The 11,667-nt window shown below is 41.0% G+C and overlaps 1 protein-coding gene across 13 annotated transcripts in view; it reads right to left on the reverse strand.

The window, feature by feature from the left end:
* MOK (MOK protein kinase) overlaps positions 1–8,788 on the reverse strand; it is a 44,775-nt gene extending 35,987 nt beyond the window's left edge. The window contains exons 1-3 of one of the 13 annotated variants that reach the window (XM_032482697.1): positions 8,549–8,788; positions 8,024–8,108; positions 7,286–7,386 (exon numbers count right to left, since the gene is read on the reverse strand). Coding sequence is in view for 6 of the 13 variants with exons in the window: in XM_032482695.1 (XP_032338586.1) it covers positions 8,353–8,398 (46 nt within the window). In the remaining 7 variants the exon portion in view is untranslated. Of the gene's footprint in view, positions 1–7,285; positions 7,387–8,023; positions 8,109–8,352; positions 8,498–8,548 lie in introns of those variants that run through there. The other 12 variants (XM_032482703.1, XM_032482698.1, XM_032482705.1 and 9 more) reach the window with 12 other exon arrangements.
* Positions 8,789–11,667: the final 2,879 nt, after the last annotated feature.

The following is an 11,667-nucleotide window of genomic DNA, read 5'->3' on the forward strand; positions in this document are numbered from 1 at the left end:
TGTGGGGTATTTCCGACCACAACGAGAGAGAGAGAGAGAGAGAGAGAGAGAGAGAGAGAGAGAGAGAGAGAGAGAAAGACGGAGGGCGAGAGCGAGCTGTTGTCCCTTAGGTAACTTCCTTTCCCAGGTCAGACCATCCCTATAAACACAATAGTGAGATTAAAAGGGTAAGAAGGATAAAATGGCTGGAATCCTTCTAAAATTACCTTCTAAAAGTTTCATAGTCCTCCAATTAAACTGTATTTTAGAATATGTTTTTCCTAATTACATGCCAAGAAATTATGCACGAGGTGAATTCGGCCGACTAGGCCCCAGGAAACATAAAAACAAAGCCAAGCTGGACGATCACAGCTGACACTGTTGTGCACTTACCATAAGTCTGGCACCATTTTTTAAAATAAATTTAAATTTTAGAAGAGTTTTAGACTTGCAGAAAAATTGTGAAGACAGGATAGAGAATTCTCATATATGCTACACCCAGTTTTCCCTATTATGAACATCTTAAATAGTATGATACATTTGTCCCAGATTATACAAGTTAGTGAACTATCTGATACATGGCTATTAACCAAAGTCCACCCTTTATTCAGATTGCCTTAGTTTGTACCAAACACCTCTTTCTGACTCAGGATCCCATGTGGACACCAGATTACATCCAGCTGTTGTGCCTCCTCTGGCTCCTCTTGGCTGTGACTGTTTCCCAGTTTCCTGGTTTCGTAACACTGACAATTTTCAGGAATGCTGGTCACGTGAGTTGTAAGATGTCCCTCGACTGGAATTTGTCCTGATTAAAGATGGGCTGCGGGTAGGGAGCTGAAGTGCCATTGCATCACGGCAAGGACGCACACACCAGCAATGTGACTTGTCACCTCAGGCTGAGGCAGTGTCCGTCGGGTTTCTCCACTGCAGTGACTCTCTCTTGACCCCTCTTCCACACCATCCGCTCTGGGAGAAGTCATGTTCCACACTTAAAGAATGAGCAAGAATGTTCCCCTCTTTGAGGGCGGAGGAGCTACACAAATGCTCAGAACTGTTCTACAAGGGAAGCCTGTCCGTCTCGCCATCTACTTACCCAGTCACCTGCACCCGCGTGCGCCCGGGGATGGCTGTTCCATACTCTGTGATAAGCCAGTACTACTTCATCGTGTCGCTTCAAATGGTTCAGGCTCTGGCCTTTGGAGAACTTTCAGTTGGCCCCTGTGTCCCTTAGACATGCCCCCATCAACAAGGGGTGTGCTGGCTGGTTGGCTGGAGTAGTCTCCACTTTCTGGCACTACAAAATCTTGTGTATTTCCTGTTTCAGTCCTAGGATCAGTCACTTCTCCAAGGAGCCCTGGTTCCTTTTACTGGAGAACGACATTTGTTAAACTCTAGGTGTGAGGCTCCACTTTTCACTTCATGACCTGAATAACCCCACGCAACAAGGACCTGTTAGCCTATCTTACAAATGAGGCACTGGGAGGTTAAGCAGCCGGCCAAGGTCACGTCAGTGAGCACGAGGGCAGGGCTTTCAACACAGGGAATCTGCCTCCAGAAGTCACGTCCCAACCACACAGCCAGGGCTGTCTCCCACGAGCAGGACACTGCCGAGGAGATGCAGACGAAGCCCCACAAATGTACTTCCAAGGGCAGTGCCCACAGTAACTGACACTTTCCAAAATAACCAGTTCAGCTGACACGGTCCATGAGAAAGGCAGGATTTGGGAACCCCCCTGCCAGTAGTGGAGGGACACGGTCTGCAGTGTGAGGGACAGTGAAAGCACAGACTCCAGCTGTGACTGGTGCAACCTTCATGACAACCACCACAGCCATGCTTGGTCTTTCCTTATCTGTAACTTTCAAACCTTGTGACACAGTCAGTCCATCAGGCAATCTAGTCACTCAACACTCCCTGACAATGTCTACACTGAGCGGTAACAGCGGGCCTTTTATAACAGTAGACAGTCGCTTAACAAACAAAGTGGGAACAACTGGTTCTTAAAACTCCGGTTAAAACACATCCACTAGAATGTCAAAAATTTAAAAGACTGAAAATACCAACTGTTGGTGAAGATGTGGAGTGAAAGGATCTCTCATACGTGGATAATGGATTGAAAAATGGTATAGCCACTTGAGAAAGCAGTGAGGAAGCTTCTTGCAAAGGTAAATATACACTTCCAACCCAATCCAGCAATTCCACTCCTAGGCATCTACCCCAGAGAAATGAAAACACATGTTCACACAAAGACTTGTACACGAAGGATCACAGCAGCATTATTCACAATAGCCAAAAACTGGAAACACCTGAATGTTCACTAACTGGTAAGTGAATAAACAAATTGCAGCATATGCATAGGCTGGAATTCCACTCAGTGATAAAGAGGACCAAACCACTGACATGGCACCGCATGCGGGAAGCTCAAAAACATGCTTCATGGAAGAAGCCAGATTCAAAAAACCCACATACATTTATATACACATTTACTACATTTCATTTATATAAAATTCTAGAAAAGGCAACACTTTAGCAATGGAAAGCAAATCAATGATCCCTGAAGCCAGGGGTAAGGGGAGGGGAGTGATTGCAAAGGGGCCCAAGAGAATTTTTGGGGAATGACAGAAAGGTTCTTTTGCAGGGAGGTAATTAGGGTTATTTATTTATTTATTTATTTTTAATGGAGATGCTGGGGATTGAACCCGGGACCTCATGCATGTTAAGCACGCACTCTACCACTGAGCTATATACCCTCCCCCGCAAGAGGTTCTGTATCTTGATGGTGGAGGTGAAGACACTACTGCCAATATTTGCCAAAACTCAACAGACTGTACTCTTAAAATACGTGAATCTTACTGTGTGCAAATTATACCTCAACAAAGCTGATAAAACTGGGAGATTTCACATTAAAAAATCCAAATTAGATCCTTATTCCACAATACACTTAAATATTGGTAAATAGTGGTTAAAAAGCTGAATGTAAAAATCAAACTAAAAGAAAATGCACTCATATATTTACCAGCCAATCAGATGGAGATGACCTTTTAACAAAGTTCAGTGAAGCCACAAAGAAGGAAGACCCAGAAGTGAGCCCAGCCACACATTTTAAGGTGTTTATAGCAAAAGCTTCACAAACAAAATGTAAAGGCAAACTACAATCTCAGAAAATGTTTGCAACCAATATGAAAATAGCTAATATATTTAATTATAAAAACCATTTACAAATAAGTAAGTGAAATACTAATATCTCTCAAAGACAAAATGGACAAAAGGGCACAAGATGATTTACTCAGGAGATAAAAATGGCCAGTAAGAAAAACTCCTAGTATTCAAAGGAATACGTAGTTTAAAATAATTGCTTTTTTAAAAAAATGAGACTCTTCCATCTATCAAATTGGCAGAAGTTTGCAACATGTGTGTTCAACACAGGAACAAGACTGTGGTGAGGTGGTGGCCACATGACACAGCACAACTAACTGCGAAACCAACATTTTCAACGTAGCACAAGACCACTGAAGACATCACCTCCCCTGTGGAGGTGCACCTCGCGGGGAAAGGGGAGTGTCACAGACTCTCATTTTCCGCCTATCATTTCTGTATTGTATGAATATTCTACAATAAACAAGAATTACTTGTTCAAGTAGGAAAAAACATGTTAGAAAGAGTCCACATCCTTTGGTTTCTATCCCAAGGATATCATCAGACACAAACAACAGTTAGAGACAAAGATGTTCGTCACAGTCCTACAACAGCAAGGATGCTAAAAACTTAAATATTCAATGTCAAGAAAATGATCTATCAATTATGGAATAGCCACAAGCTGAAATATTATGGAGCCATTAAAAACAATATGCTTTAAAATCAACGAGTTTAAAATCAACTCTCTTAACACTACAAGAGCGGTTTAAAGGGAGACAGACGTGACGTTCCCAGCAGGGAAGAAGCCCAGTCACTGAAAGGCGGGTGGTGGACTGAGAATTCAGATCTGAGAAGAGAGGAGGGATGAATTTTACACAACAAATTCCAATTTTTGTTTCATCACAGATAAGTTAAGCAGACTCACTTAAAAACAATCAACTCTGAATTTTAAAGTGGTTACAAACTCCAAGTGTGCGCCAACACACTAGGCTGGCTCCAGGTCACATGACCAGCAAGCAATGGTGGGATCCACAGCCCCAGATGCGGCTGCGGTAGATAGAGTTGCTTCTTCCTCTGTGGCTCGTCCAACAGACAGAAGGTCTGGGTATAAAACCAGGATGAAAGACAGCTAAGAGAAAAAGAGAAGCATCCCAGGGAAAACGCTTAGGGAAGGTGTCTTCCTATTCTCTCCAATAGGATCTGCCATATCTTCACAGACCCTAATTAGATGAGAAACAAGAGGATCACAGAGAACAACACAAAGCTATGCTAGTGAAAAAAAAAAAAAATCCAGCCCCACATTGCTGGGAACAGAGGAAGCAGCCACTCAAAAACAAACAAACCCAAAAACCACCCAGACTCAAGGACAGAGAAAAGTTTAAGAACATATGTATGAAAAGGGTAGACAGGAGGACAAGTAAGTCTGTTCACATTCATTAAGGTTCTATTCACTTTTACCAAACCAAGGCTTGTTTCAGTGGAATTTAAGCCATCTTTAAAGTGTGACAGTGGACCCAGTACCTCCTCTTAAAAAAAAAAATAAATAAGTAAATAAACCTAATTACTTCCCTCTCCCCACAAAAATAAATAAATAAAATTATTAACATGCGACAGTGGAGATCAAATTCACTTTTTGTGAAATTCAAAACTCGTCACACCCAAATCCAAACATTTGTACTCAAGCACTGCTTCTAAAGGTCTTAATCAAGGTAGGTGATAAGCATCAAGAACTAGGGGGCTTCACCAGCAGAGGGGTGAAAAGAATAAGAGGGGGTTAACTACTGAATACAACTCTCGATTAGAGTTTAAAGGAAGAGGATTCAGCTTCTAAATTCCACTCTCGTTGACAGATCATGTAATTCAAACCAAATTACTAAAACAAAGTCAGGAACCTTCAGTAAAAATGGCTGTACGGAATTAAGTACTTGGTGTAGTGAGGAAAACTGTGACCTGAATTACCAAACATGAAAACACAAAAGGATATAAAATTATTTATAAACTCATAAAAAATGCTGATCATTTTTTTAATGTATAGAAATACTGAATCACTATGCTGTGCACCTGGAACTAACACAGTGTTGTGGGTCAATTGCACTTCAAAAAAATACTTATAAAATTTCTAAATTTCGATTGCACCCTTTAACCCATTTAAGTCCACTGCTAGGAATGTATGCCATTGATAAACATGAAGCACTACTCAAAGATCTACGTTCAAACATCCTCACTGAAGCATCACCCTAACAAGTTATAGTACAACACAGTTAATATAATCATATCTAGTTTTAGAACAAATACATATTCACACACACACAATATGCCCAGAAAATTTATGGAAATACATCTAAGGAAATGTTAACCAGGACTGACTCTGCCACGTAGGGAAGGATCCTGAGGCTAATTTCACCTTTCATGGTTTGAATTTATCACAAGCCTACACTACTTTTACCTGATTTTATTTAAAAAGAAAAAGTTGCTAGTTGATGCATCTATTTATAAAAGAAGAAGTTGATGTGCACACGAGGAAGGAGAGCACGGAGCAAGGTTATCTGAGGTAATTCACAACTTTCATTCTATAAAAATACTGGCATTTATGTGGGACAGAAAGCTTAAACCTCACTGCAATTACAACAGATAATTTTTAAAATTCTGTGATATAATAGCAAACTGTTACTATCTCCACAACCTGTAGTTTTTTCTCTTTTTATAGGTATGTTTTGAGTAAGCCACTAAAAAGTTCAGGCAGGAAAAAAATCAGTACTCCCACTAGGTTAGGTAAGGGTACATTTTTTCAAATATCTGACTGTTATTTGTCATTCTTTCTCTTTTCCATCCCTGCCTTCCATCCACTGGGATAGCAAATACTAACTCAGTCACATTTTACCACTTACCAGACACTATGGTAAAAGCTTTACAAAGATTATCTCATTTAACTTTGAAATGATCCTCTGTGACTTCCTGTTCTGGAATATTCTCTCCACTGTTAACTATTTGTTAAGCATTTAATTAATGATCAGGACAAATCTGAAGGACCATCGGTTACACCAGTTCTCTGACTGGATTTTAAGGTAAAGGAAAGGAGAATAAAGATGTACCGTTAAACCAAGTGATTAAAACCACCAAAATGGCCATCTAAAAGAACATATTAAACAATACTTGATATAGTCTTTAAAAACCTAGAAGTTTAAAGCATATAAATCATAAAATGCAAATGCTAACATATAACAATGTGCATAGATGCATATATATAGATGCTAAGATTAGTGTTTTTAGAAAGGGGGATAGATACACGTTTATTTCTGCATATATACATACACATATATATACAGACACAAAAGAAATTGTTACGAGTGGTTGACTCTAGGAAGAGGGGCATGAAGGGTGTAAGAGGCCAAGGTGACCAAATGGAATGATCAAATGATCAAACCAAGCTTCAACAGAACTGCGCCATGCTGACCTTGGGCACTCTAGATGGGACACACTGACAAGGACACAATTTCACCTATGACGTGTCCCTGACAAAAATATTTAAGCTAAAGCTATTGATGAGGAAACAGACAAAACACGTGGCCTGCGTTCTCAAAAAATGTCATCATCAAAGACATGAAAGGCAAGACACTGTCAGATTAAAGGAGACCAAAGAGATATTACAACAAAATGCAGTTTGCGAACCTAACAGTGGCCGAGCTGATTCTTTGGGGTTTCGAACTTGAATCAGTTGCTATCTAGCGACTGACAGATTAATTTTAGCTTCTATTTTCTGCCATTTTCTTACTGCAAAACACTTATCTATCCCCTCAAAAACCATTCGGTATGTCAAAATCATGATGTGTTCTAAGATTTCCTTTAAGGAACAGAATCTGTATGGAATTTTCTCCCCCAAACCTCCAAGTCATAAATAGCCGAAGACCCTCCACCCCCACCCCTTTCCATCAGCACCAGACGACAGAGCTGACCTCTCTCACAAGCTCCAACTGTAAATGGTTATTACATGTCATAGTCAGGTTCTGATACATGGAAATAGCAATCATACTAAACAAGAAAATTAGAGAAAAAATGCAATTTGTGATTTTTGACTGGGATTCTGGAAAAAATAAAAAGCACCTGTAATGGATATTATTGGGATAACTGGGAAATTGTGACATACAGACTGCATATTACATAACAGTATCGTACCATGTTATTCGTGCTGTGATTATGTAGGAGAATGTTCTTGTTCTTAGCAGACACCTGCCGAATTATTAGTGGTGAAATGTAATGATGTCTACAGTTGACTCCTAAAAGGCTCAGCAAAAATAAACACATAATTTAGAGAAAGAGAAAATACCAGAGCACAACTGAGGAAGCACACAGACAAGGCAGAATGGTGCCCTGGAGGAGAGGTTTACAGACATTCAGGGCACTCTTCTCGTAACTTTTCTGTAAATTTGAAATTTTTCAAAATAAATAACTGGGAAGGAAAAAAGAATACAGTAAAACAAAAATGTGTACATAAATTCACACAATGAGTAGAAGCGTAAAGCCGTTTGTAGACCTTGTATTCTAACTACCGCTTTGGGTGCATTAATGAAAAAGCTAAACATGTGAACAACATCTAACAAATAGGAAGGCCTTGTAAAGGATGAGATGAATTAATTGTTTTAAACATCTCTATTACACACTTTATGCCATATATAACTTACCAATTGACAATTAGCAATACAATGCAAATTTAACATTACAACTACACCTAACATAATTTAATCTTTTCACAGCAAAAGACGTTGGAATTTTTCTGCATCTCTGGCTCACAAGCATAACTGACAATTATATCTCTACAGTAATGTAAAACAAAACAAAAAAAAAGCCCATTCTACTTGGTTGCACTTGTATTGCCCATAATCCACAAATGGAAGCACAGGTAAATGTTCTTACCCGTTACATTTTCAAGGATGACTATTTCATTTCCCAACTTTCCAGTAACACTCTTTCATTTCACTAAAAGGTTGTTTCAAAATTCCTATAAGAGAGTTCCGATAAAAACACTACTGTCTGATCCGAAAAATAATAATAAAATAAAATACACAGCCAGCTTTCTTCTCAACTGTTTACTAAACCTATGTCATTAAAAGGCAGGAAGCCACACGGTAACCGCTCATTACAATTACTGCCGAATGTTCAAGAAAAGAATCTCAGGTTCAAGACAGCATTCAAAAAAACATTTTTTTTCACTCAACTCTCAAAACTCTAACATAACCTCGCACCAAAATAAGCCTCGCGGGGCTCGGGTCGGCGCTGTGAGGTCCCCATTGCCCGCAGAGCCGCCGCGGCCCCTCGGTGTGTTCGGGGGCGCGGCTCCGGACCGCGCAGGAGGTCCGGGGTTCCCCCCTCTCGGCGCCTCCCACGCCCGCCGAGGGCCGACCCGCCCGCGCCGCCCGCCCCCCCCCGCCCCCACTCAACTCTTCATCCTGGATGCGGGAGTCGGCGACAGCCCTCTGCCGATGCCGGATAGAGAATAAAGGGACAGAAAGGGTGGCCCTCTGGCTTTCACTCCTCCGAGGCAGGGTCCCAAAGTAGGACCTCCGCGGTGGTCCCTCGATGAAGAGAGCGTTAGGATCCGGCCGCCATGTTGTATCCTTGTCACCCTAGCAACCGTCAGGCCCTAAGCGCCCCGAAACCGCCGCCCGCGCGTGCGCGAAACGACCGGCCCTCGTGCGTCGGCCCTACTCATACGCGTGCGTACTGCGGCCCGCCTCCGCCGTCCAGTTGCTAAGCAACCCCCCTCGCCGCTTTAAGTACGAAATTCCCAGCCTTCGAGAGGAGTCCTTTGCCGGAATCGCTGTTCCCAGCCGCCCTGAGAATTTAGCGAGTTGGGACCTAATGTCCGGACGACAGCCTTGAGCTTTACCTGGACTGGGGACACACTAAATAATTGTCAATGGACACCTGTTCTTTGCAGTCTTATTCTACAGCTGAACATCCACTAACTAGTCTGGTGCATAGCGGTACATTTTTAAGTTTTTCTTTTTAATTAAACAGACGTTTATTGAGCGCCAAGCGCTCCTGCGGCCCTTGGGGATTAAAGGAAAACAGTGTGGACAAGGTCGCTGACTTCTTGAAACTTATATTCTACCAGAAAGTTGAAAGAATGAACATATGAAAATATGATACGTGCAAATATGATAACTGAGCAAGACAGCAGCCTAGTCCCCAAGGAACTGACTATGCAATAAAAATAACGACCTCTGTACATTGGTAGGGAATTTTATGAAGCTTATTTCATCCCCACAACTACTTCATAAGATTCGGTATCCCTGTTTTTTCTTCCCCATTAATGTTTGAAATTTAAAAAGTAAAATATCTGTTGTTTAAAAAAAAAGTACAGAAGTATACAGAGTGAAATTGAAGTAATCCCTTCAAAGCACGTTCATCCTTCTCACTCCTCATCCTCCCCAGAGTTGCCCACTGGCAACAGTTGGGTGGCGAATGTTCAGAATTTCTGGGTATGAATTTGGACAGATTTCCCCCATAATTGAAAATCATAGTTATTCTCCTATAACTTGCTTTTTTCGCTTGCTAAATCGTAGTCATCTTTTAATATGAGCACATATAGAGCTGTTGTTCTCTGCTGCATAGTATTCCATAGGATGAATTTACTCTCACTTTTAAAAACCATTTCCCTATTAATATTTCCCATTTTTGCTATGTCAAATACTTCAGAAAATATCGTTGTGTGCTTTGAGCACACAAGTGACTATTTCTGTAAGAATTAATAGGTTACAAGGAATCTATAATTTAAATGTGGACTGATATTAAATCACCCTCCAAAAACACTGTACCAATGCATACAAGAGATCTGTATATGAATTCTCTTCTCCCCATTCTTGCATGGACACTGGCTATTACCTACTAAGATTAAGAAGCCACCTGGGAAAAGATTGAAACATAACAACATGAAATTTTTCACTTCATTATGGTTCCCAGCCCTCTCTCTTTCTCTCCCTCCAGGATATGATTCATCTCTCTTCCTCTTGCTGGAAACTTTCTCCTCTCTAAGCCCAGCGTAGGCCTCACCCCTACAGGTGAGCCCTTGACACTTCCAAAGCTGGCCTTAACATCTTTTACCCCAACCTACCATCCTCTGAGCCCATGTCAACCAAGGTCAAAACCATCTTCCCAGTCCCCCCACCCCCAACACTTCCCCCCTCCCTTTCTCCCTCATTCTCGGCAGATCCCTCAGTTTCCTACGGATCCCTCCTCCTTTTTCTACCCACCTTACTTCTCGCTGGTCTGAGCCTCCTCCTTCCAGCTTCATGGGGACCAGGTCTCCACAAACAGCTGTCAGTCACAGGATAAATCCAGACTTCTCACACCATGTACACTCTCCCTTCGCCTGAAATCTTCAGGCTCTAACCCCTCACCCACCCCATCTTCCTGCCATCCCCTCCTTTCACACTTTGTGCCCAAACTGGGTTTAGTTTAGATTATTTTCTTCCTCAAATAACCTTATATATAGAGACAGAGGTGAGGGGAGCACCATATATATGTATGTATGTGTGTGTAGATATATATATAGGGATATTTTTTAAATAGATAATGCATTCACAAGATTCAAGATTCAAAAATAATAAAAATAGAACAGAGCTGAAATCCTCACTCACACCCCTCTGCCCCCAGTTCCTCTCCCCATAGGTTAGGCAACCCATGTTATAAGCGGTCTTTTATTCTTTTTCTCCTTCTCCTTATACAGATGGTGCCATAGTATAGACTCTGCTCTGTATTTTGTATTTTTTACTTAACACTTTAACTTGGAGATTTCCCTGCACTGATATACAAAGAGCTTCTTTAGATTTAATGGCTATTCTATTTCATGGTTGCACCAACCCATATTTCGCTGGCCCCCTACTGATGGACATCTAGGTTGTTTCTAATGGTCTGATCTTTCAAACACTGCTACAGTGACCAGCCCTGAATATACATCATTTCCTATCTGTTCATTGTGCCCATAGGAGAAATTGCAAAACAATGCAATAAAACCAAACTAAAAATAGACTTATCATATGATCCTGGCAATCCCACCCCTGGGCATATATCCAGAGGGAACTCTAATTCAAAAAGATACATGCACCCCAATGTTCGTAGCAGGACTATATCCAGTAGCCAAGACATGGAAGCAATCTAAATGTCTGTAGACAGATGACTGGATAAAGAAGTTGTGGTATATTTATACAATGGAATACCACTCTGCCATGAAAAAGAATAAAATAATGCCACTTGTAGCAACATGGATTGACTTGGAGATCGTCATTCTAAGTGAAGTAAGCCAGAAAGAGAAAGGAAAATATCATTCATACGTGGAATATAAAAAAAGAAAGAAGACACTAATGAACTTATCTATGAAACAGAAACAGACTCACAAACATAGTAAACAAATTTATGGTTACCAGGTGGGGAAAGAGGTGGGAAGGAATAAATTGGGAGTTTGGGATTAGCAGATCCAAACTACTATATATAAAATAGGTAAACAACAAGTTTCTTCTGTACAGCACAAATAATTATATTCAATATCTTGTAGTAAC

The sequence above is a fragment of the Camelus ferus genome, chromosome 6 (genome assembly GCF_009834535.1).
Source record: "Camelus ferus isolate YT-003-E chromosome 6, BCGSAC_Cfer_1.0, whole genome shotgun sequence".
NCBI classification, from domain to species: Eukaryota; Metazoa; Chordata; class Mammalia; order Artiodactyla; family Camelidae; genus Camelus; species Camelus ferus.